Source organism: Coregonus clupeaformis, unplaced genomic scaffold, assembly GCF_020615455.1.
Source record: "Coregonus clupeaformis isolate EN_2021a unplaced genomic scaffold, ASM2061545v1 scaf1413, whole genome shotgun sequence".
In the NCBI taxonomy this organism is placed as follows: domain Eukaryota; kingdom Metazoa; phylum Chordata; class Actinopteri; order Salmoniformes; family Salmonidae; genus Coregonus; species Coregonus clupeaformis.
Window position 1 is genome coordinate 47,066 of NW_025534867.1, and position 27,369 is coordinate 74,434.

Sequence of the window (27,369 nt, forward strand, 5' to 3'; positions counted from 1 at the left end):
ACTCCAAGAGCTGGGCTTTACGGAAGAGTGGCCAGAAAAAAGCAGTTGCTTAAAGAAAAAAATAAGCAAACACGTTTGGTATTCGCCAAAAGACATGTGGGAGACTCCCCAAACATATGGAAGAAGGTACTCTGGTCAGATGACTAAAATGACTAAAATTGAGGTTTTTGTCCATCAAGGAAAACGCTATGTCTGGCGCAAACCCAACACCTCTCATCACCCCGAGAACACCATCCATTCATGTTTTTCATTGGCAGGGACTGGGAAACTGGTCAGAATTGAAGGAATGATGGCTGGCGCTAAATACAGGGACATTCTTGAGGGAAACCTGTTTCAGTCTTCCAGAGATTTGAGACTGGGACGGAGGTTCACCTTCCAGCAGGACAATGACCCTAAGCATACTGCTAAAGCAACACTCGAGTGGTTTAAGGGGAAACATTTAAATGTCTTGGAATGGCCTAGTCAAAGCCCAGACCTCAATCCAATCGAGAATCTTTTGTCTTATTTCTTGTTTGTTTCACCCCAAAACGTATTTTGCATCTTCAAAGTGGTAGGCATGTTGTGTAAGTCAAATGATACAACCCCCCCAAAAATCAATTTGTATTCCAGGTTGTAAGGCAAAAAAAAAAAAAGGAAAAATGCCACGGGGGGGTGAATACTTTCGCAAGCCACTGTAACAATACATAGATGTATATAATATAATCATATATATATATATATATATATATATAATGAACATTCACTAATGGCGTTCCACATGCTATTTATTTTCAGATTTATATTAAAAAATAAGTTGCATTAATAAAATGCTTTATACAATCAGCACCTCTTACATGATGGAATAATACTTTTGGGAACATTCATGAGGTAGTGAGTGTTCTTCATGTCAAAAAATTGTCAACGTTATCAGAACAACGTAATCAAATTTTCATACACCTTTCGCTTGAAGAGAAGACTACACAAATTAACTCAATGAAACACAACAACTACATTCATGAGATTTCAAGGTTAAAATCAAGAAATACACATTCTACTAATCTATTTTATTATTTTTAATTTTTAAATATCAAAATCATATAATGACCATCTGACGGTTCATACAGTACTTGTATTGTATCAATCCAAATTATTAATAAAAATAGTAAATTGATTTTAGACATTCTTGAGAGGAAACTAAAACAAAAGAAGGCCTATTTTTCATATAAACATGATTTCATTAATAAAAATAAACATAAAAAACATAAGTCAGAACACAGTAGTTTTCATACATCTTTAGCTTGAAAACTAGTACACAAATGAAGTCAATGAAACACAATAACTAAATTAAAGAGGTTTCAAGGTTAAAAATCAAGAAATACACATTGGATTCATCAATTTAATCATTTACATGTTTTAAATATCCAAATCATATAATGAACATCTGAGGGTTCATACAGTACTTGTATTCCATCAATCCAAATTAAACTTTTTTAAATTGTAATTTGATTTTAGACATGATCATGTCTCGAGAGGAACAAATTCAAACAAAAGTAAGCCTATTTCTGAGTAAGGTTTCATATTTTTTACATTTTAGTCATTTTAGCAGATGCTCTTATCCAGAGCCTTACAGTTAGTGAGTCAATACATTTAAATACTGGCCCCCCGTGGGAAAAGATCCCACAACCTTGGCATTGCAAGCGCCATGCTCTACCAACTGAGCTACAGGGGACAATATCATAAACAATATGATTTCATTTAAAAATAAATAAGTCAGAACACAGCCTCTCTATTCTGTCATGTGATTTAAGGTCCTCTGTCCAGGAAAGTATGTTAAGATTTCTCTCCAGAGTGTATTCTCTTCTTATGTTTGTTCAGGCTTCCTAACTGGGTAAAACTCTTTTCACAATGGGAGCAGTGGTGCGGTTTCTCCCCTGTGTGCGTCCTCTCATGTGATTTTAGGTAATGTGATCGTGAAAATCTCTTTCCACACTGGGAACATTGGAAAGGCTTTTCTTCTGTGTGTATTATTTTATGGTTGTTCAGGCTCCCTAACTGGGTAAAACGCTTTCCACACTGGGCGCAGTGGTAAGGCTTTTCTCCAGAGTGTATTCTCTTATGTTTGTTCAGGCTCCCTAACTGGGTAAAACCCTTTCCACAATGGGAGCAGTGGTGTGGTTTATCCCCCGTGTGTGTCCTCTCATGTGATTTTAGTTCCTGTGATCGTGAAAATCTTTTTCCACACTGGGAACATTGGAAAGGCTTTTCGCCTGTGTGTTTCATCTCATGTTTTTTTAGGTTCCCTAACTGGGTAAAATCCTTTCCACACAGGGCACAATGGTATGGTTTCTCCCCAGTGTGTGTCCTACCATGTGATTTTAGGTGCTCTGATCGTGAAAATCTCTTTCCACACTGGGAACATTGGAAAGGCTTTTCTCCTGTGTGTATTCCTTTATGCTTTTTCAGGTTCCCTAACAGGGTAAATCTCTTTCCACACTGGGAGCAGGGGTGTGGTTTCTCCCATGTGTGTGTCCCCTCATGCTGTATAAGATTCCATAACCACTTAAAACTCAAACTACACTGGGAGCAGTGGTGTCGTCTCACTGGTTTGGCCGTCTCTGTGTCTGGTTCCCCCGAAGAACTCTTCTTGCGTCTGTCAGAATGAGAGTCTGGTCTCTCTCCTGCCAAAGACAGAGTATTTAGTTAAACAGAGAGAGATCTAAATGAAATCTCCTGCTCTTCTTCCTATGAGGTTTAATCCAGACTAGATCCCTCATTATAAAACCGTAAATGTGGATCCTGGATGCTGATTGGTTGATAGTCATGATTCATGGGTAATCCCTGTAAGATGGTGCTAGAATGGTACATAAGGGGTTAAGATAAGATGGGTCTAGAATGGTACATAAGGGGTTAAGTTAAGATGGGGCTAGAATGGTACATAAGGGGTTAAGTTAAGATGGGGCTAGAATGGTACATAAGGGGTTAAGTTAAGATGGGTCTAGAATGGTACATAAGGGGTTAAGTTAAGATGGGGCTAGAATGGTACATAAGGGGTTAAGTTAAGATGGGTCTAGAATGGTACATAAGGGGTTAAGTTAAGATGGGTCTAGAATGGTACATAAGGGGTTAAGTTAAGATGGGGCTAGAATGGGACATAAGGGGTTAAGTTAAGATGGGTCTAGAATGGTACATAAAGGGTTAAGTTAAGATGGTGCTAGAATGGTACATAAGGGGTTATGTTAAGATGGGGCTAGAATGGTACATAAGGGGTTAAGTTAAGATGGGGCTAGAATGGTACATAAGGGGTTAAGTTAAGATGGGGCTAGAATGGTACATAAGGGGTTAAGTTAAGATGGGGCTAGAATGGTACATAAGGGGTTAAGTTAAGATGGGGCTAGAATGGTACATAAGGGGTTAAGTTAAGATGGGGCTAGAATGGTACATAAGGGGTTAAGTTAAGATGGGGCTAGAATGGTACATAAGGGGTTAAGTTAAGATGGGGCTAGAATGGTACATAAGGGGTTAAGTTAAGATGGGTCTTCAGTTGAACAGTGATTAGAACAGGTGATAGATCCAGTGATGTATTTGATCATGTGATCCAGCACCAGCCAAGCGAGCCTCCCTGTTTAGCGTGAATGAAGTGAGTTGGGAACAACAATGTAAATTGTCTTAGAAGTCAATTTCACATAAAAACGTTATTTACATTGTAGTCACTGGCCCCCCGTGGGAATCGAACCCAACTACCAACTGAGCTATGTCTGAACTCAGAATAAAATATGCTTCACAAAAATAACATGCTCGCTGTGGTAGAGGTTTTATTTTGAAAAGGCAATTTTCTGCATTTATCAGAATCAGCCATCAGTCCGTAAACAGGATTACTAGAAACATTTTTGTATCAGAAAGAAAATGTATTAGTAGATATTTTGGTTGGTTTATTGTTGAATATACAGGTATTGAACGTGTCTAGAATAATAAATGCTTATTGTGTATAAAATTGGATGGAAACTGTTTATTTGTATACGGAATGTCCCTTTATTTGTCATGACTGATTTCAAGATTTTTATTATTTTCATAATATTTGTACTTTTATACCATCAATATCAATGGCGGAGACGCATAAAGATGGCAGCCGTCTGCACTTACCACTAATTCCTTTTTTTGCTAAGTTGGCCGTATTGTACATTCCTCCACGTTACTCCTTTTTTAGTATCGTCATTAACTATTTTAGCTTCAAGACGCCCCAAAAATTAAGAAATAAAAAAAGTTTATTGTGCTGATTTATGGGCACATTGAATTGTAGTTTACAAACTCAGTGGGGAAAAAAATGACGTCATATCTGAATTCTGCCATTTTTATGTTTGCCATTGGAATCTGTCAATGCTTACCTGGATACATGCTTGCTTTACCATTAAACAGTTAAGGAACTGTGTGACAAACCCTTGACATTTTGAGTATAATAATGTATAATATGTTTGTTTTATTGGAGACTTCAGAAATACGTTGAAACAGTCCACGTGTTGAATTTCATTTGATATAATTCCCCAGAATCTAAATAGTTCCAGAATCTGTATAGTTCCAGAATCTAAATAGTTCCAGAATCTAAATAGTTCCAGAATCTGTATAGTTCCAGAATCTGTATAGTTCCAGAATCTGTATAGTTCCAGAATCTGAATAGTTCCAGAATCTGAATAGTTCCAGAATCTAAATAGTTCCAGAATCTAAATAGTTCCAGAATCTAAATAGTTCCAGAATCTGTATAGTTCCAGAATCTAAATAGTTCCAGAATCTGTATAGTTCCAGAATCTGTATAGTTCCAGAATCTGAATAGTTCCAGAATCTGTATAGTTCCAGAATCTGAATAGTTCCAGAATCTGTATAGATCCAGAATCTGTATAGTTCCAGAATCTGTATAGTTCCAGAATCTGAATAGTTCCAGAATCTGTATAGATCCAATAGTTCCAGAATCTGTATAGTTCCAGAATCTAAATAGTTCCAGAATCTGTATAGTTCCAGAATCTAAATAGTTCCAGAATCTGTATAGATCCAGAATCTGTATAGTTCCAGAATCTGTATAGTTCCAGAATCTGAATAGTTCCAGAACCTGTATAGATCCAATAGTTCCAGAATCTGTATAGTTCCAGAATCTAAATAGTTCCAGAATCTGTATAGTTCCAGAATCTAAATAGTTCCAGAATCTGTATAGTTCCAGAATCTAAATAGTTCGAGAATCTAAATAGTTCCAGAATCTGTATAGTTCCAGAATCTAAATAGTTCCAGAATCTGAATAGTTCCAGAATCTGAATAGTTCCAGAATCTAAATAGTTCCAGAATCTGAATAGTTCCAGAATCTGAATAGTTCCAGAATCTAAATAGTTCCAGAATCTGAATAGTTCCAGAATCTGTATAGTTCCAGAATCTGTATAGTTCCAGAATCTAAATAGTTCCAGAATCTGAATAGTTCCAGATTCTAAATAGTTCCAGAATCTGAATAGATCCAGAATCTGTATAGTTCCAGAATCTGAATAGTTCCAGAATCTGTATAGTTCCAGAATCTGTATAGTTCCAGAATCTGTATAGTTCCAGAATCTGAATAGTTCCAGAATCTGTATAGTTCCAGAATCTGAATAGTTCCAGAATCTGTATAGATCCAGAATCTGTATAGTTCCTGAATCTGTATAGTTCCAGAATCTGTATAGTTCCAGAATCCGAATAGTTCCAGAATCTGTATAGATCCAATAGTTCCAGAATCTGTATAGTTCCAGAATCTAAATAGTTCCAGAATCTGTATAGTCCCAGAATCTGTATAGTTCCAGAATCTGAATAGTTCCAGAATCTGTATAGTTCCAGAATCTGTATAGTTCCAGAATCTGAATAGTTCCAGAATCTAAATAGTTCCAGAATATGTATAGTTCCAGAATCTGTAGAGTTCCAGAATCTAAATAGTTCCAGAATCTGTATAGTTCCAGAATCTGTATAGTTCCAGAATCTAAATAGTTCCAGAATCTGAATAGTTCCAGAATCTGAATAGTTCCATTCCTGATATTACTACCAGTGTTTTATAATGGTTTCCCACCATGATATTGTGATATGTATTCATTTCAGTCATTAACTTTGTATCTGTTGATTTGTGAATGCTGTACATGCTAGCTAGTGGCTGTACTTTTCTCTGCAGACGTCGTCATTGGGCTAGCATGGCTATTCATGTCCCCTTTTATTGTTCATTTGTACTTTACAGAGGAGTTGGTGCTAGAGTTCTGCACGGGTCTAACAGACACGGAATTCCTAGATCCGACCCGGGATCCGGGTCCCAAATTCTGACTTTTGTCTTGGATCTGATATAATTGCCACGAGTCTGGGGTATGTGCAATTAAAATGTATTTACCGACTGGACCCCTCCTGATGACCGCGTGGAGCTTGTTATCTGTGTCAGACCATTGCAACACCATAAAACGTACAGTTTATGTCCAGCTGAAACCGACTGCTCACGTCACGTGCGCCTGCTGCTGAGGAGAGAGAGGGAGTGAGTGAACGGAGCCTTGGCCTAGGTTACTGTTCATTGCGAAGATGGAGGCCTTTTTCCTTATACTAAAACGACAGGTAGAGGAGAAAGATTACAGTGAAAAGAAGCCGACAAGGGGAATGGTTTATTTTTGTTATTATTATTTTTTTAGTCATTTTAGCAGACGCTCTTATCCAGAGTGACTTACAGAGGAAGGCCCTCAAAATTGTCAAAGACTCCAGCCACCCTAGTCATAGACTGTTCTCTCTGCTACCGCAAGGCAAGCGGTACCGGAGTGTACCAAGTCTAGGTCCAAAAGGCTTCTCAACAGCTTCTACCCCCAAGCCATAAGACTCCTGAACAGCTAATCATGAATACCCGGACTATTTGCACTGCCCCCCCACCCCATCTTTTTACGCTGCTGCTACTCTGTTAATTATTTATGCATAGTAACTTTAACTCTACCCACATGTACATATTACTTCAACTACCTCAACTAGCCGGTGCCCCCGCACATTGACTCTGCACCGGTACCCCCCTGTATATATAGCCTCCCTACTGTTATTTTATTTTACTTCTGCTCTTTTTTTTCTCAACACTTTTTTGTTGTTTTATTCTACTTTTTTATTTAAAATAAATGCACTGTTTGTTAAGGGCTGTAAGTAAGCATTTCACTGTAATGTCTGCACCTGTTGTATTCGGCGCATGTGGCCAATACAATTTGATTTGATGATTTGATTAGGGTTAAGTGCCTTGCTCAAGGGCACATCGACAGATTTTTCCATTACATTTACATTTACATTTACGTCATTTAGCAGACGCTCTTATCCAGAGCGACTTACAAATTGGTGCATTCACCCTATAGCCAGTGGGATAACCACTTCACAATTTTTTTTTTTTTTTATTGTAGAAGGATTACTTTATCCTATCCCAGGTATTCCTTAAAGAGGTGGGGTTTCAAATGTCTCCGGAAGGTGGTGAGTGACTCCGCTGTCCTGGCGTCGTGAGGGAGCTTGTTCCACCATTGGGAACAAGCTCCCTCACGACAATAGGACAGCGGAGTCACTCACCACCTTCCGGAGACATTTGAAACCCCAATTCTTAGAAACGTTTTAGCTGAAAAAGATGAGAACTTTGTTCAACTCGCTATTCAGGTTTGATGCAATTTCTCAAATTCGTATTATTTATTTTCGTATTTATGATTCGTTTTATTATTATTATTGTTATTGTAGGTCTATTTAAGAATCTAAACCAGTTCTTTATGTATGTTTTGTTTCATTTTGTAGAAATTATTTCGTTGGGTAAATTAATTTCGAACTGTCTTTTGGACCCGTAAATATTTTTCATTATGTTCCTTAGATTGACGCACGGGTGCGTCAATAAACTCTTAAGGATTTTAAATAACCTGTAGTAATTCTTTTTTAAATAAATTTAATCCAGATCAAAATGATCCTTCTTTGTCTTGATTCTGTCCACTTCATCATTTGAAGTCACACACGAGTTGTTTTATACTTTTATGTGATGTTAAGCACAGACACTGAGTAAAGCACTACAGAAAGAGATATTCAGATGTTTACAAAGGTAGTGAAATATATAATGTGAAGCATTTGATCCATTAACGTTTTGTTGGCCGCCCCCCACTCTTTGTAGATTTAACAATTCCTACAGAACAACATATTAAAGTGTAGACCTTCATTAGAATGGCCCTTTAAAACCACACATCGGTTCAACAACTGCAGAGTTTGTGCTCCTGTTTTTAATATATTACTCACTGTTGTTAATCAGATCTCCAGTCTCTTCTTCTTCTTCCAATGTGACAGTAATCTCCCCCTCTTCCTTTATTCCAAAAATGTCTTCCTCTTCTTTCACTGCGACAGTCATCTCCCCCTCCTCCTCTTTCACTCTGAACGCGTCTTCCTCTTCTTTCACTGTGACATCCTCCTCCTCTTTCACTCTGAACGCGTCTCCCTCTTCTTTCACTGTGACATCCTCCTCCTCTTTCAATCTAAAAGCTTCTTCATCTTCGGTCAATTTAACGTCTTTCACTTCTTCTTTCACGGTAACAGCCTCAACCTCTACTTCTTTTTTTACTGTAACATCCTCCTCTTCCTTCTCCTCTTTCACGACAATGTTCAGCCCCAGAGCTTCTTTCTCCGTCCAGCAGACCTCCTCTTCTTTAGAAGGAGGAGAGTAGCTTAGTGAGCTCATGGTCGGGGATGTTAGCTAGATAGCCAGTTAGCATGAGTGACTAGGCTACTGCTAATTTACCCAGCCAGCTAGCTGACTAACAACAACGTAAATATTAAATAGGGTAACTAGCAAGTAGATACGACAAGTGTGTTTAAAACACAGTGGCTAATATACACCGACAGAGTTTAAAGAGCTTCAATGTTTTTTTTGGCTATGAAGCTACGGAGGTGATTGACTAGCTGTTGTTGTTGTTGAAGAAGCGTCCCGTCCACTAGATTATACGTCACACTGGCAGCATCGCCTGAAACAGGCACATCGCCATCTGCTGGGCGGGGAGGGTAACACAGTCAAGGGAAATGTTCATTTTATTTTGAGACAAAAAGTTGATTTTTCATTTATTTCATTAAATAATATTATATTGAGACGTACAAAGAGAAGCATGTGTTGATTAATGCATATCTTTAATGAGTGAGAATTTAAAACAACCAACCATACTACTGCACATCTGCATTTAGGAAATCAGTCAAATGAACAGATAATATCCCAATAAGGCAGCTAGGTCCAAACTGCTCCTACATGGTGTACCAGTACTGAGTAGGTCCAAACTGCTCCTACATGGTGTACCAGTACTGAGTAGGTCCAAACTGCTCCTACATGGTGTACCAGTACTGAGTAGGTCCAAACTGCTCCTACACGGTGTACCAGTACTGAGTAGGTACAAACTGCTCCTACATGGTGTACCAGTACTGAGTAGGTCCAAACTGCTCCTACACGGTGTACCAGTACTGAGTAGGTCCAAACTGCTCCTACATGGTGTACCAGTACTGAGTAGGTCCAAACTGCTCCTACATGGTGTACCAGTACTGAGTAGGTCCAAACTGCTCCTACATGGTGTACCAGTACTGAGTAGGTCCAAACTGCTCCTACATGGTGTACCAGTACTGAGTAGGTCCAAACTGCTCCTACACGGTGTACCAGTACTGAGTAGGTCCAAACTGCTCCTACATGGTGTACCAGTACTGAGTAGGTCCAAACTGCTCCTACACGGTGTACCAGTACTGAGTAGGTCCAAACTGCTCCTACATGGTGTACCAGTACTGAGTAGGTCCAAACTGCTCCTACATGGTGTACCAGTACTGAGTAGGTCCAAACTGCTCCTACATGTTGTACCAGTACTGAGTAGGTCCAAACTGCTCCAACATGGTGTACCAGTACTGAGTAGGTCCAAACTGCTCCTACATGGTGTACCAGTACTGAGTAGGTCCAAACTGCTCCTACATGGTGTACCAGTACTGAGTAGGTCCAACCTGCTCCTACACGGTGTACCAGTACTGAGTAGGTCCAAACTGCTCCTACATGGTGTAACAGTTCTGAGTAGGTCCAAACTGTTTTGGACAAGTCTCTGAATGTATTTGAATGGCTCAGCCAGAGCCCAGAAATTAACCCGATCTAACATCTCTGGAGAGACCTGAAAACAGCTGTGCAGCGACTCTCCCCATCCAACCTGACAGAGCTTGAGAGGATCTGCAGAGAGGAATGTGAGAAACTCCCCAAATACAGGTGTGCCAAGCTTGTAGCGTCATACCCAAGAAGACTTGAGGCTGTAATCGCTGCCAAAGGTGCTTCAACAAAGATCTCTCCAGAGATGTTCGATCAGGTTCAAGTCCGGGCTCTGGCTGGGCCACTCAAGGACATTCAGAGACCTGTCCTGAAGCCACTACTGCGTTGTCTTGGCTGTGTGCTTAGGGTCGTTGTCCTGTTGGAAGGGGAACCTTCGCCCCAGTCTGAGGTCCTGAGTGCTCTGGAGCAGGTTTTCATCAACAATCTCTCTGTACTTTGCTCCGTTCATCTTTGCCTCGATCCTGACTAGTCTCCCAGTCCCTGCCACTGAAAAACATCCCCACACTATGATGCTGCCACCACCGTGCTTCACCGTAGGGATGGTGTCTGGTTTCCTCCAGACGTGAAGCTTGGCATTCAGGCCAAATAGTTAAATCTTGGTTTCATCAGACCAGAGAATCTTGTTTCTCATGGTCTGAGAGTCCTTTAGGTGCCTTTTGGCAAACTCCAAGCGGGCTGTCATGTGCCTTTTACTGAGGAGTGGCTTCCGTCTGGCCACTCTACCGTAAAGGCCTGATTGGTGGAGTGCTGCAGAGATTGTTTTACCATAAATCAAATTTTGCGAGTCTCTCTCTTTCTCTCTTCTCTCAGTCTCTCTCTCTCTCTCTCTCTTTCTCTCTCTCTCTCTCTCTCTTTCTCTCTCTTCTCTCCCTCTCTCTCTCTCTCTTCTCTCCTCTCTCTCTCTCTCTCTCTCTCTCTCTCTCTCTCTTTCTCTCTCTCTCTCTCTCTCTCTCTCTCTCTCTCTCTCTCTCTCTCTCTCTCTCTCTCTCTCTCTCTCTCTCTCTCTCTCTCTCTCTCTCTCTCTCTCTCTCTCTCTCTCTCTCTCTCTCTCTCTCTGTCTCTCTCTCTCTCTCTCTCTCTCTCTCTCTCTCTCTCTCTCTCTCTCTCTCTCTCTCTCTCTCTCTCTCTCTCTCTCTCTCTCTCTCTCTCTCTCTCTCTCTCTCTCTCTCTCTCTCTCTCTCTCTCCTCTCTCTCCCTCCCTCTCTCTTTCTCTCTCTCCTCTCTCATCTCTCCTCTCTCATCTCCCCCTCTCTCTCTATTGTTGAGAACTTATCTATAATTTAATATGTTTTCTGTTTGTCTATCTTTTGTATGTCTGTCTACATGTTTATCTATGTTTAGATATCAGAACAGGGACGTTGGGGAATTATAACATCTTGTACGGGATACATTGGTACTGTAGTGAAGCCGTTCTCTATAGTAATGCAATGTCTCTTTCATGATCACGTGAAACGTCAATTACTATGGAAATGCTTGGATGTGGGGGTTTTTTTTCTATGAAAATGATGTTTAATGTAGCTATGGTGCAACTACGATGTCGATACGATATGGATTACAGTTGTCATCCTGAATATTAAGGCTATACTAACTCCATGTTACACACATAGACACTCAACCATGCAAATTGTCCGGGTTATTTATTTATTTTGGACATCACTAAATCACATCCAATATCACACACATCAACCTACTCAGATCTACTACACATATATAATATCTTGACTCAATTTTCTAACATCTGTGGCATTGGGCTCACAGGCAAACGGGGAATCAAACAATTTTTTTGCTAGAAACTGTTTCTTGAATTCTAAACATCAGACATTTCGAAAATCTCTATTTTTTTGACCATCATAATACCTCTTACGGCAGTAACTTTACAAGCACAAATTGTGGTAGATTTAGACTGAGAATAGTATCTAGTTATAGTAAGGGGTGAAATAAGTATAGCCAGTTATAATTGTAACGGTTTAGCAGATTACAAGAAAAGAAGATCAGTCTTTATGTAGCTAAAAGAAAAGGAATATAACATATAGTGTTTACAGGAAACTCACTCTACATACTTAGATGAAGTTGCGTGGAAAAAGGAATGGGGTGGTGAAATAATTTTCTGTCATGGACAAAGGAACTCAAAAGGTCTGATGATATTAATTATCACCTAACTCTTACAGAACGTCCACGTGGACGATGATATTGGAAATCTGATAAAAGTCTACTGGAGGACAATTTATTCTAAACTAAGAGAAAATAATTTATAACTAAATTTTTTCCAGTACAATATAGGTTCAGCAAATCCCCCTTATTGTTTGGGATACCTTCAAATGTACCTTCAGAGGTCATTCAATTCAATATTCATCAATAATATTTAAAAAAAAGCAGTTTCTGTCTAAAGACTAACAAGGGAAAACACATGAACTAATAGTACAGGTAGATAGCTATAAAAACGATACTACAGAGACACAGAAGAGGTTAGAGGAAAAACCTAAAAGAACTGGAAGAACTTATTCCGGAACTATCTGATGTTATCTATTAGACAGAGATAAAGCAAACTGGACGGAATATGGAGAAAAATGCACCAAACTCTTCCTGAATCTCCAACACAGAAAAAACGCTACCAAAAAGAATGAGCAGAAACTCGTTACTAAAGAATCTACGATTCTCCGAATGATATTTTCAAGAGGAAACTAAATATTTTTCAGCAGATGTTTTTATTTTCCGTCTCGTCCTCTGAACGACGATTACGGTAAAGGAATTTCTTTCCAAATAATAAAAAAAGGAAGATTAACAAATGCATAAAATGATCAGTGCGAAAGCCAAATGATAGAGGAATAACGTTTAGAGGCTATTAAATCCTTTCTGTCTGGAAAAACCCCAGGGCTTGATGGCACCAGGGCTAGATGGCACCAGGGCTAGATGGCACCAGGGCTTGATGGCACCAGGGCTTGATGGCACCAGGGCTAGATGGCACCAGGGCTAGATGGCACCAGGGCTAAATGGCACCAGGGCTAGATGGCACCAGGGCTAGATGGCACCAGGGCTTGATGGCACCAGGGCTAGATGGCACCAGGGCTAGATGGCACCAGGGCTAGATGGCACCAGGGCTAGATGGCACCAGGGCTTGATGGCACCAGGGCTAGATGGCACCAGGGCTAGATGGCACCAGGGCTAGATGGCACCAGGGCTAGATGGCATACCGGTAGAGGTATATCAAGCCTTTTTATATACTCAAAGCTCCTTTATTAGCTTGTTTTAACTACTCCTATAGAAATGGTAGTCTGACAGGTACTCAGCAGGAAGGTCTGATTTCACTATTAATAAAACAAGATCCAGATGGCAAAAAGTTATATTTTGGTTTCATCTGACCATATGACATTCTCCCAATCCTCTTCTGGATCATCCAAATGCACTCTAGCAAACTTCAGACGGGCCTGGACATGTACTGGCTTAAGCAGGGGGACACGTCTGGCACTGCAGGATTTGAGTCCCTGGCGGCGTAGTGTGTTACTGATGGTAGGCTTTGTTACTTTGGTCCCAGCTCTCTGCAGGTCATTCACTAGGTCCCCCCGTGTGGTACTGGGATTTTTGCTCACCGTTCTTGTGATCATTTTGACCCCACAGGGTGAGATCTTGCGTGGAGCCCCAGATCGAGGGAGATTATCAGTGGTCTTATATGTCTTCCATTTCCTAATAATTGCTCCCACAGTTTATTTCTTCAAACCAAGCTGCTTACCTATTGCAGATTCAGTCTTCCCAGCCTGGTGCAGGTCTACAATTTTGTTTCTGGTGTCCTTTGACAGCTCTTTGGTCTTGGCCATAGTGGAGTTTGGAGTGTGACTGTTTGAGGTTGTGGACAGGTGTCTTTTATACTGATAAGTTCAAACAGGTGCCATTAATACAGGTAACGAGTGGAGGACAGAGGAGCCTCTTAAAGAAGAAGTTACAGGTCTGTGAGAGCCATAAATCTTGCTTGTTTGTAGGTGACCAAATACTAATTTTCCATCATAATTTGCAAATAAATTCATTAAAAATCCTACAATGTGATTTTCTGGATTTTTTTTTCAATTTGTCTGTCATAGTTGACGTGTACCTATGATGAAAATTACAGGCCTCTCTCATCTTTTTAAGTGGGAGAACTTGCACAATTGGTGGCTGACTAAATACTTGTTTTCCCCACTGTACATTACACCGGTTTTAAGGTCTCACTGGCTGCCTGTGAGTTTTAGAATGAATTTAAAGATTATTCTATTGGTTTTTAAATCAATCCACGATTGTGCACTCCAATACACGTCAGAAATGCTTTTGAGATATGTACCCAGTAGGTCCCTCAGGTCCTCTGGCACTGGCCTTTTTAACTATCCCAAAGCCCAGGACCAAGAGGCATGGAGAGGCAGCCTTTAGTTACTATGCCTCCCAGCCTCTGGAATAGCCAGAGAACCTGAGGGGGAACGAAACTGTGGACATATTTAAAAGAGATTTTAAGACACACCATTTTAGCTTTGCTTTTCCTCAAGTTGCTTTTTAGTCGTTCATTTTCTTTTGTTATTCTTTAGTTTTTTATCGTATGTTTGTTGTGTAAATATTTCATTTTCATTTTTTTTGTTCATTTTTTTCTTCTTCTGTAAAGCACATTGATTGAAATGTGCTGTATAAATAAATCTTGATTTGATGTGAATTTAGGTAATGTGATCCTGAAAATATATTTCCACAATGGCAACAGGTTCTCTAACTGGGTAAAATTATTTCCACACTGGGAGCAATTGTGTGGTTTTTCCCCTGTGTGTGTAATTGTGTGGTTTTTTCCCCTGTGTGGGTCCTTTTATGTGATTTTAGGTCATATGATCGTGCATATCTCTTTCCACATAGGGTGCAATGGTAACGTTTCTCCCCTGTGTGCGTCCTCTCATGCGCCTTCATGTTATCTAACAACCTAAAGAATTTTCCACAGTGGGAACAGGGGTAAGGCTTCTCTCCAGAGTGTATTTTCTTATGTTTGTTAAGGTTCCCTAAATGCAAAAAAACACTTTCCACACTGGGAGCAACTGTGTGGTTTTTCCCCTGTGTGCGTCCTCTCATGTGATTTTAGGTCATGTGATCGTAAAAAACTAATTCCACACTGTGAGCAATGGTAAGATTTCTCCCCTGTATGTGTCCGCTCATGCTTTATTAGGTCCGATGATGTTGAAAATCTCTTTCCACACTTGGAGCAGTGGTAAGGCTTTTCTCCTGTGTGTTTCTTCTCATGATCTTTCAGGTTCCCTAACTTGGTAAAATCCTTTCCACACAGGGAGCAATGGTAAGGTTTCTCCCCTGTGTGTGTCCTCTCATGCGACTTCAGGTTATCTGACAACCTAAAATTCTTTCCACAATGGGAACAGGAGTAAGGCTTCTCTCCAGAGTGTATTCTCTTATGTTTGTTCAGGTTATCTAAACGGGAAAAAAGCTTTCCACACTGGGAGCAATTGTGTGGTTTTTCCCCTGTGTGCGTCCTCTCATGTGATTTTAGGTCATGTGATCGTGAGAATCTATTTCCACACTGGGAGCATTGGAAGGGCTTTTCTCCTGTGTGTTTCCTTTCATGCTCTTTTAGCTTCCATAACCACTTAAAACCCATATTACACTGGGAGCAGTGGTGTCGTTTCGCTGGTTTGGACGTCTCTGGGTCTGGTTCCCCTGAAGGACTCTTACTGCTGTCAGAGGGAGAGTCTGGTCTCTCTCCTGCCAAAGACAAAAACAGAGTATTTAGTTAAACAGAGAGACCTGAATGAAACCTCCATGATAAAACTGTTTTCCTATGAGGTTGAATCCAGACTAGATCCCTCATTATTTAACAAAATGTGGATCCTGGATGCTGATTGGTTGATAGCTGTTAGTTATTCACGTTAATCCCGGGTAATGCCTGTTAACAGTTCCATTTGAATTATTCCTACACATCCACTGTCCCACAGCCCTGCCAGGCAATTCATAAACTAATCTCCACTAGAAAGAATCATCTAGACATTATCACCCCATGCTTCCAGCCTAGCATTTGGTTTGTATGTAAAATAAAATATGTATAGAACTTATTTTGGTGATTTACGACTGAATATAAATATATGGAACATGTTTATTTATATGGAATCGCTTTAATTACTATAATGACACCTAGTGGCCAATTGTTGGTTTGCTACTAGAATGTGACATAAGGGGTTAAGTTAAGATGGAGCTAGAATGGTACATAAGGGGTTAAGTTAAGATGGAGCTAGAATGGTACATAATGCGGCTAGAATGGTACATAAGGGGTTAAGTTAAGATGGGGCTAGAATGGTACATAAGGGGTTAAGTTAAGATGGGTCTAGAATGGTACATAAGGGGTTAAGTTAAGATGGGGCTAGAATGGTACATAAGGGGTTAAGTTAAGATGGGTCTAGAATGGTACATAAGGGGTTAAGTTAAGATGGGTCTAGAATGGTACATAAGGGGTTAAGTTAAGATGGGTCTAGAATGGTACATAAGGGGTTAAGTTAAGATGGGGCTAGAATGGTACATAAGGGGTTAAGTTAAGATGGGGCTAGAATGGTACATAAGGGGTTAAGTTAAGATGGGTCTAGAATGGTACATAAGGGGTTAAGTTAAGATGGGTCTAGAATGGTACATAAGGGGTTAAGTTAAGATGGGGCTAGAATGGTACATAAGGGGTTAAGTTAAGATGGGTCTAGAATGGTACATAAGGGGTTAAGTTAAGATGGGGCTAGAATGGTACATAAGGGGTTAAGTTAAGATGGGTCTAGAATGGTACATAAGGGGTTAAGTTAAGATGGGGCTAGAATGGTACATAAGGGGTTAAGTTAAGATGGGTCTAGAATGGTACATAAGGGGTTAAGTTAAGATGGGGCTAGAATGGTACATAAGGGGTTAAGTTAAGATGGGGCTTCAGTTGAACAGTGATTAGAACAGGTGATAGCAGTCTGCTATTGGAAGATGACTAAAAATACAGTTTTCAACAGTTCTTCATAGCTGATTTATACCTCTTCACTTCTGGATTTATACCTCTCCACTTGTTCCACATGTTGTTGTGTTCCAGCCTGAATTTAATATGGATTATAGTGAGATGTTGTGTCACTGGCCTTCACACAATATCCCATAATGGCAAAGTGGATCTATGTTTTTTGTGTGTGTTTTTTTAAACAAATCAGTACAAAATGAAAAGCTGAAATGTCTTGAGTCAATTAAGTATTCAACCCCTTTGTTAAGGCAAGCCAAATAAGTTCAGGAGTACAAATTTGCTTAACAAGTCACATAATAAATTTCAGCCACAACCAGCAAGCTAGGCTGCAGGGCTACGCCCACACCTAAGGCCACTCAGCCTCGTTCAGCTGCAACACGCCTGGGGAATTTAAGGGGATGCTTTAGTTCAGTACGGGGGGAGCTCCTGGCTGGACGCCGGAGGCTGAGCTCTACAGACATTTGTTTGAAGTCCTGGACATTGTGTTCTCGACAGGAAGAAGTGACCGGACCGCAAGTGAAGCTGGTAATCTGGGTAGCAGCCCAGCTAGTAAGGATAACTCTGGGTTCAGTTAAGGAGAGAGAGTGGGAGAGTGTTTTGTTTTCAGTTACTGTTTGAGAAGCAGCTTTGTGAACCTTTTTATTTTTAATAAATCCGCCAGGCTGGTTTAAACTGTGCCCTTCTGTCATTGTTCCTCTTCGTGGCCTTCCTACCAGCCACACCTAGCGACTCGTTACAAGCGTCAGGACTACCTCATCTCTGTACCCCACACATACAATTATCTGTAAGGTCCCTCGGTCGAGCAGTGAATTTCAAACACAGATTCAACCACATAGACCAGGGAGGTTTTCCAATGCCTCCCAAAGAAGGGCGCCTATAGGTTGATGGGTTTTTAAAAAAACATTTAAAAATACATTGAATATCCCTTTGAGCATGGTGAAGTTATTAATTACACTTTGGACGGTGTATCAATACACCCAGTCACTACAAAGATACAAACTTCCTAACTCAGTTGTCTGGAGAGGAAGGAAATCGCTCAGGGTGACATTTTGACATTGATTTCAAGATTTTTATTATTTTCATAATATTTGTACCTTTATACCATCAATATCAATGGCGGAGACGCATAAAGATGGCAGCCGTCTGCACTTACCACTAATTCCTTTTTTTGCTAAGTTGGCCGTATTGTACATTCCTCCACGTTACTCCTTTTTTGTATCATCATTAACAATTTTAGCTTCAAGACGCCCCAAAAATAAAGAAATAAAAAAAAGTTTATTGTGCTGATTTATTGGCACATTGAATTGTAGTTTACAAACTCTGTGGAAAAAAACAATGACGTCATATCTGAATTCTGCCATCTTTATGTTTGCCATTGGAATCTGTCAATGCTTACCTGGATACATGCTTGCTTTACCATTCAACAGTTAAGGAACTGTGTGACAAACCTTTGACATTTTGAGTATAATAATGTTATAATGAAATGTTAGTTTTTTTGGAGACTTCAGAAATACGTTGAAACAGTCCACGTGTTGAATTTCATTTGATATAATTCCCCAGAATCTAAATAGTTCCAGAATCGGTATAGTTCCAGAATCTGTATAGTTCCAGAATCTGTATAGTTCCAGAATCTGAATAGTTCCAGAATCTGAATAGTTCCAGAATCTAAATAGTTCCAGAATCTGAATAGTTCCAGAATCTAAATAGTTCCAGAATCTAAATAGTTCCAGAATCTAAATAGTTCCAGAATCTGTATAGTTCCAGAATCTAAATAGTTCCAGAATCTGTATAGTTCCAGAATCTGTATAGTTCCAGAATCGGAATAGTTCCAGAATCGGAATAGTTCCAGAATCGGAATAGTTCCAGAATCTGTATAGTTCCATAATCTGTATAGTTCCATAATCTGTATAGTTCCATAATCTGAATAGTTCCAGAATCTGTATAGTTCCAGAATCGGTATAGTTCCAGAATCTGAATAGTTCCAGAATCTAAATAGTTCCAGAATCTAAATAGTTCCAGAATCTGTATATTTCCAGAATCTAAATAGTTCCAGAATCTAAATAGTTCCAGAATCTGTATAGTTCCAGAATCGGAATAGTTCCAGAATCTGAATAGTTCCAGAATCTGTATAGTTCCAGAATCTGTATAGTTCCAGAATCTGAATAGTTCCAGAATCTGTATAGTTCCAGAATCTGAATAGTTCCAGAATCTGTATAGATCCAGAATCTGTATAGTTCCAGAATCTGTATAGTTCCAGAATCTGTATAGTTCCAGAATCTGTATAGTTCCAGAATCTGAATAGTTCCAGAATCTGAATAGTTCCAGAATCTGTATAGATCCAGAATCTGTATAGTTCCAGAATCTAAATAGTTCCAGAATCTGTATAGTTCCAGAATCTGTATAGTTCCAGAATCTGTATAGTTCCAGAATCTGAATAGTTCCAGAATCTGTATAGTTCCAGAATCTGAATAGTTCCAGAATCTGTATAGATCCAGAATCTGTATAGTTCCAGAATCTGTATAGTTCCAGAATCTGTATAGTTCCAGAATCTGAATAGTTCCAGAATCTGAATAGTTCCAGAATCTGTATAGATCCAGAATCTGAATAGTTCCAGAATCTGAATAGTTCCAGAATCTGTATAGATCCAGAATCTGTATAGTTCCAGAATCTAAATAGTTCCAGAATCTGAATAGTTCCAGAATCTGAATAGTTCCAGAATCTGAATAGTTCCAGAATCTGTATAGTTCCAGAATCTGTATAGTTCCAGAATCTGTATAGTTCCAGAATCTGTATAGTTCCATAATCTGAATAGTTCCATAATCTGAATAGGTCCAGAATCTGTATAGTTCCAGAATCTAAATAGTTCCAGAATCTGAATAGTTCCAGAATCTGAATAGTTCCAGAATCTGTATAGTTCCAGAATCTGAATAGTTCCAGAATCTGAATAGTTCCAGAATCTGAATAGTTCCAGAATCTGAATAGTTCCATTCCTGATATTACTACCAGTGTTTTATAATGGTTTCCCACCATGATATTGTGATATGTATTCATGTCAGTCATTAACTTTGTATGTGTTGATTTGTGAATGCTGTACATGCTAGCTAGTGGCTGTACTTTTCTCTCTACATGTCGTCATTGGGCTAGCATGGCTATTCATGTCCCCTTTTATTGTTCATTTGTACTTTACAGAGGAGTTGGTGCTAGAGTTCTGCACGGGTCTAACAGACCCGGAATTCCTAGATCCGACCCGGGATCTGGGTCCCAAATTCTGACTTTTGTCTTGGATCTGATATAATTGCCACGAGTCTGGGGTATGTGCAATTAAAATGTCTTTACCGACTGGACCCCTCCTGATGACCGCGTGGAGCTTGCTATCTGCTGAGGAGAGAGAGGGAGCGAGTGAACGGAGCCTTGGCCTAGGTTACTGTTCATTGCGAAGATGGAGGCCTTTTTCCTTATACTAAACGACAGGTAGAGGAGAAAGATTACAGTGAAAAGAAGCCGACAAGGGGAATGGTTTATTTTTGTTATTATTATTTTTGTAGTCATTTTAGCAGATGCTCTTATCCAGAGCGACTTACAGAGGAAGGCCCTCAAAATTGTCAAAGACTCCAGCCACCCTAGTCATAGACTGTTCTCTCTGCTACCGCACGGCAAGCGGTACCGGAGTGTACCAAGTCTAGGTCCAAAAGGCTTCTCAACAGCTTCTACCCCCAAGCCATAAGACTCCTGAACAGCTAATCATGGCTACCCGGGCTATTTGCACTGCCCCCCCACCCCATCTTTTTACGCTGCTGCTACTCTGTTAATTATTTATGCATAGTCACTTTAACTCTACCCACATGTACATATTACTTCAACTACCTCAACTAGCCGGTGCCCCCGCACATTGACTCTGCACCGGTACCCCCCTGTATATATTGCCTCCCTACTGTTATTTTATTTTACTTCTGCTCTTTTTTTCTCAACACTTTTTTGTTGTTTTATTCTACTTTTTTATTAAAAATAAATGCACTGTTGGTTAAGGGCTGTAAGTAAGCATTTCAATGTAATGTCTGCACCTGTTGTATTCGGCGCATGTGGCCAATAACATTTGATTTGATTTGATGATTTGATTTGATTAGGGTTAAGTGCCTTGCTCAAGGGCACATCGACAGATTTTTCAATTCTTAGAAACGTTTTAGCTGAACAAGATGAGAACTTTGTTCAACTCGCTATTCAGGTTTGATGCAATTTCTCAAATTTGTACTTATTTATTTTCGTATTTATGATTAGTTTTATTATTATTATTGTTATTGTAGGTCTATTGTAGGGCGGCAGGTAGCTTAGTGGGTAAGAGCGTTGTGCCAGTAACCGAAAGGTCGCTGGTTCTAATCCCCGAGCCGACTAGGTGAAAAATCTGTCGATGTGCCCTTAAGCAAGGCACTTAACCCTAATTGCTGATGTAAGTCGCTCTGGATAAGAGCGTCTGCTAAATGACTAAAATGTCAAATGTAAATGTCTATTTAAGAATCTCAACCAGTTCTTTATGTATGTTTTGTTTCATTTTGTAGAAATTATTTCGTTGGCTAAATTAATTTCGAACTGTCTTTTGGACCCGTAAATATCTCTACTTGGGATATTTATTTTTAAATAGATAACTGTATGTTTTTGCAAGATTATATTGTATTTTTCTGACTACAATGACACTTAGACAAAGACAATTGACAACTAAACATTTACTACAAAACATTGACATCCCACCTGCTCAGACCCACATGTTCCCACCATATCCACCCATCCTGTGTCTCAATCTGATTTTCTCTCCTTCCTCAGCCTTTGAATATCTCCAGTGCTTGTAATATTTTATGCCATATGGCTTCAAATTGAACTATTCTGTTTCTCTCTGTAGCCCACATTTTGTTCAATATTTAGATAATAACGCATTTGATTCATCCACTGTCTTAACGATGGAGGGTCATTTGATTAATCAACTGTCTTAACGATGGAGGGTCATTTGATTAATCCACTGTCTTAACGATGGACGGTCATTTGATTCATCCACTGTCTTAACGATGGAGGGTCATTTGATTCATCCACTGTTTTAACAATGGAGGGTCATTTTGATTCATCCACTGTCTGTCCCATATCTAGGATATATAAGAAAACTCAGGAAATATTTTTGGACAAATATTTAACCCCTTACTTCCATTTGTTTGTACGGGTTACCTTCAGACGAGGGGGTTGTGGAGCAAAACGGAAGAAAATAGTCCATAAGTATTTTCCATAATAGTTTTTAGGCCAAACCGTTCGGACGCTACAGACGTTTCCGTGAGAAGATCGATTTTCGGGATGTATCATGGTCTGATAAACACCGCTGTAGCTCGGGCACCTTCCACCGCAGTTGCGGAAGGCCGACATAGGCAGATGGGGTGGATTAAGACTCAGCCCATGCTGCGTCTCAATATCTCTAGCTTCAACTGACGGATTTTGATGGAGATTATTTTTTATTATGTTACTTAGATTGACCTTCGGGGTGCGTCAATAAACTCTTCAGGATTTTAAATAACCTGTAGTAATTCTTTTTTTTAATAAATGTAATCCAGATCAAAATGATCCTTCTTTGTCTTGATTCTGTCCACTTCATCATTTGAAGTCACACACGAGTTGTTTTATGCTTTTATGTGATGTCAAGCACAGACACTGAGTAAAGCACTACAGAAAGAGATATTCAGATGTTTACAAAGGTAGTGAAATATATAATGTGAAGCATTTGACCATTAACGTTTTGTTGGCCGCCCCACACTCTTTGTAGATTTAACAATTCCTACAGAACAACATATTAAAGGGTAGACCTTAATTAGAATGGCCCTTTAAAACCACACATCGGTTCAACAACTGCAGAATTTGTGCCCCTGATTTTAAAGATATTACTCACTGTTGTTAATCAGATCTCCAGTCTCCTCTTCTTCTTCCAATGTGACAGTAATCTCCCCCTCTTCCTTTATTCCAAAAATGTCTTCCTCATCTTTCACTGCGACAGTCATCTCCCCCTCCTCCTCTTTCACTCTGAACGCGTCTCCCTCTTCCTTCACTGTGACATCCTCCTCCTCTTTCAATCTAAAAGCTTCTTCATCTTCGGTCAATTTAACGTCTTTCTCTTCTTCTTTCACGGTAACAGCCTCACCACCCTCTACTTCTTGTTTTACTGTGACATCCTCCTCTTCCTTCTCCTCTTTCACGACAATGTTCAGCCCCAGAGCTTCTTTCTCCGTCCAGCAGACCTCTTCTTTAGAAGGAGGAGAGTAGCTTAGTGAGCTCATGGTTGGGATGTTAGCTAGATAGCCAGTTAGCATTAGTGACTAGGCTACTGCTAATTTACCCAGCCAGCTAGCTGACTAACAACAACGTAAATATTAAATAGGGTAACTAGCAAGTAGATACGACAAGTGTGTTTAAAACACAGTGGCTAATATACACCGACAGAGTTTAAAGAGCTTCAATGTTTTTTTGGCAATGAAGCTACGGAGGTGATTGACTAGCTGTTGTTGTTGCAGAAGCGTTCCGTCCACTAGATTATACGTCACACTGGCAGCATCGCCTGAAACAGGCACATCGCCATCTGCTGGGCGGGAAGGGTAACACAGTCAAGGGAAATGTTCATTTTATTTTGAGACAAAAAGTTGATTTTTCATTTATTTCATTAAATAATATTATATTGAGACGTACAAAGAGAATCATGTGTTGATTAATGAATATCTTTAATGAGTGAGAATTTAAAACAACCAACCATACTACTGCACATCTCCATTTAGGAAATCAGTCAAATGAACAGATAATATCCCAAGAAGGCAGCTAGGTCCAAACTGCTCCTACATGGTGTACCAGTACTGAGTAGGTCCAAACTGCTCCTACATGGTGTACCAGTACTGAGTAGGTCCAAACTGCTCCTACACGGTGTACCAGTACTGAGTAGGTCCAAACTGCTCCTACATGGTGTACCAGTACTGAGTAGGTCCAAACTGCTCCTACATGGTGTAACAATGCTGAGTAGGTCCAAACTGCTTCTACATGGTGTAACAGTACTGTGTAGGTCCAAACTGCTCCTACATGGTGTAACAGTACTGTGTAGGTCCAAACTGCTCCTACATGGTGTAACAGTACTGTGTAGGTCCAAACTGTTTTGGACAAGTCTCTGAATGTCTTTGAATGGCCCAGCCAGAGCCCAGAAATGAACCCGATCGAACATCTCTGGAGAGACCTGAAAATAGCTGTGCAGCGACGGTCCCCATTCAACCTGACAGAGCTTGAGAGGATCTGCAGAGAAGAATGGGAGAAACTCCCCAAATGCAGGTGTTCCAAGCTTGTAGTGTCATACCCAGGAAGACTCAAGGCTGTAATCGCTGCCAAAGGTGCATCAACAAAGTACTGAGTAAAGGATCTGAGTACTTATGTAAATGTGATATTTCCTGGTCTAACAAGCCACCGTCTTTCTATTATCAATTTCCCTATAAGCTGAAAGTCTGTTGTTAATTTATTTACTGTAAAATAGCATTGTATCTGGTCAAATACAATTTTTTCCAAACGTTTACTAAGGTTTAGCAACAGGCTGATTGGTCGGCTATTTGAGCCAGTAAATGGGGCTTTACTATTTTTAGGTGGCGGAATGACTTTTGCTTCCCTCCAGGCCTGAGGGCACACACTTTTTGTAAGCTTCGATTGAAGAGATGGCAAATAGGAGTGGCAGTACTGTGCGCTATTATCCCCAGTAGCTTGTGGAGGATTCCCCAGTAGCTGTGCCACTAGAGATCCTGGTTAGAATCCAGGCTCTGTCATAGCCGACCGTGACCGGGAGACCCATGGGGCGGCGCACAATTGGCCCAGCGTCTTCCAGGGTAGAGGAGGGAATGGCCGGCAGGGATGTAGCTCAGTTGATAGAGCATGGTGTTTGCAACAGGGGGTATGAAAAAATAAATAATGTATGCAATAACTGTAAGTCGCTCTGGATAAGAGCGTCTGCTAAATGACTAAAATGTAAATGTGTAAGTTTGCCACTTGTTTGCTAAGAGTAGCCACTTCGCCCCTGTAGTTCTCTGCAAGCAAACAGTTGCTACATTGAAAGTCCGGGCGGTCCACATTGTCCCGGAATAAAGCAAAATAAACACAGCTCCTGCAGCGTTGAAAACGTCCAATAGCGTCCTCCATTTGAGACTGCCGGCCAGCTAGGATTTCTGGGCTTCCTTGTCTCTCTCCTTACAGGGAATTCTAAAAAAAATAACACACAAAAATGGCGAAAACTAAAAAGATGTGTCCTCCTTTAAATCCTCTCAGAGCGGTGAACACGAAAGCATCGTCTTTGCACGTGCTGCTGTTGGTAGCAGCATCGGCTAATGTTGGTAGCAGCATCGGCTAATGTTGGTAGCAGCATCGGCTAATGTTGGTAGCAGCATCGGCTAATGTTGGTAGCTATACAACACAGTTTCAGCCAGGTCAGGTAGCAGGGAATACAGCCACAATTAGCGTGGGACACCTCCGCGGTCCCAGCCACCAAGGGCTAACCGCGCAGCGCGGCTGTGTTCAAGCTGTTCGTGGAAAAACCCTGCTAGCTTGATAGCTACCAGCTAGGCTAGTAGCTAGCTACGGCAAACAACTTGAGACGTTTTGGCAGGATCCCGGGACAGATAGTAGCGGTCACAGCAACTGTGGCTAACAGCATTGCGGGATCCAAAATCAAAAGGTATATAAAACAAATTTTATTTCATAGTTTTGATGTCTTCACTATTATTCTACAATGTAGAAAATAATAACAAATAAAGAAAAACCCTTGAATGAGTAGGTGTGTCCAAACTTTGGACTGGTACTGTAAGTATTCATACCCTTTACTCAGTACTTTGTTGAAGCACCTTTGGAAGCGATTACAGCCTCTAGTTTTATTGGGTATGACGCTACAAGCTTACCTGTATTTGGGGAGTCCTTCTGGAAGGTTCTCCCATCTCCACAGAGGAACTCTGTCAGAGTGACCATCGGGTTCTTGGTCACCTCCCTGACCAAGGCCCTTCTCCCCCGATTGCTCAGTTTGACATTTCCTTCGACCTCATGGCTTGGTTTTTACTCTGACATGCACTGTCAACTGTGCACCATTACATAGACAGGTGTGTGCCTTTCCAAATCATGTCCAATCAATTGAATTTAACACAGATGGACTCAAAAACACAAAAATCTCAAGGATGGTCAATGGAAACAGGAAGCACCTGAGTTCAATTTCGAGTCTCATAGCAAAGGGTCTGAATACTTATTATGTAAATAAGGTATTTCTGTTTTTATAAATTTGAAGAAAAAAAAACGTTTTGCTTTGTCATTATGGGATATTATGTGTAGATTAATGAGGAAAACCCCCAATTTAACCCGTTTAAGAATAAGGCTGTAATGTAACAATATGTTGGAAAAGGGAAGAGGATTGAATCCTTTCCGAATGCACTGTATGATGCAGGTTCTCTGTGTCTATGATGCTGGTTTTCTGTGTCTATGATGCTGGTTTTCTGTGTCTATGATGCTGGTTTTCTGTGTCTATGATGCAGGGTTTTCTTTCTGTTAATGTTATATAGATTTTCTGTGTCTATGATGCTGGTTCTCTGTGTCTATGATGCTGGTTTTCTGTGTCTATGATGCTGGTTCTCTGTGTCTATGATGCTGGTTCTCTGTGTCTATGATGCTGGTTTTCTGTATCTATGATGCTGGTTCTCTGTGTCTATGATGCTGGTTCTCTGTGTCTATGATGCTGGTTCTCTGTGTCTATGATGCTGGTTTTCTGTGTCTATGATACTGGTTTTCTGTGTCTATGATGCTGGTTTTCTGTGTCTATGATGCAGGGTTTTTGTGTCTATGATTCTGGTTCTCTGTGTCTATGATGCTGGTTCTCTGTGTCTATGATGCTGGTTTTCTGTGTCTATGATGCTGGTTTTCTGTGTCTATGATACTGGTTTTCTGTGTCTATGATGCTGGTTTTCTGTGTCTATGATACAGGTTTTCTGTGTCTATGATACTGGTTTTCTGTGTCTATGATGCTGGTTTTCTGTGTCTATGATACAGGTTTTCTGTGTCTATGATGCTGGGTTTCTGTGTCTATGATGCTGGTTTTCTGTGTCTATGATAATGGTTCTCTGTGTCTATGATGCAGGGTTTTTTGTTTCTATGATGCTGGTTCTCTGTGTCTATGATGCTGGTTTTCTGTGTCTATGATGCAGCGTTTTCTGTGTCTATGATGCTGGTTTTCTGTGTCTATGATGCTGGTTCTCTGTGTATACAGTGCAATGGTGGAAATAAATAATTCAGGCACTTGTGATGT

The 27,369-nt window shown here is 40.2% G+C and overlaps 1 protein-coding gene across 1 annotated transcript; it reads right to left on the minus strand.

Annotated features, from left to right (window-relative positions):
* Positions 1 to 1,655: 1,655 nt before the first annotated feature.
* Positions 1,656 to 23,572, minus strand: LOC123486991 (zinc finger protein 664-like). Its single transcript, XM_045218170.1, has 2 exons — positions 22,963 to 23,572; positions 1,656 to 2,657 (listed from the first exon to the last, which is right to left on the minus strand). The coding sequence occupies exons 1-2, from the start codon at positions 23,378 to 23,380 to the stop codon at positions 1,810 to 1,812; spliced, it is 1,266 nt and encodes a 421-aa protein (XP_045074105.1). The 5' UTR covers positions 23,381 to 23,572; the 3' UTR covers positions 1,656 to 1,809.
* Between the last annotated feature and the right edge of the window lie 3,797 nt (positions 23,573 to 27,369).

Bases quoted from the DNA above. Each gene is read 5' to 3' on its own strand.
- LOC123486991 (XM_045218170.1), bottom strand. From the start codon at position 23,380: ATGCTAACTGGCTATCTAGCTAACATCCCAACCATGAGCTCACTAAGC. The intron at 2,658-22,962 runs GTGAGTAATATC...TGTCTTTGGCAG, and splicing joins TGGAGATCTGATTAACAACA to GAGAGAGACCAGACTCTCAT.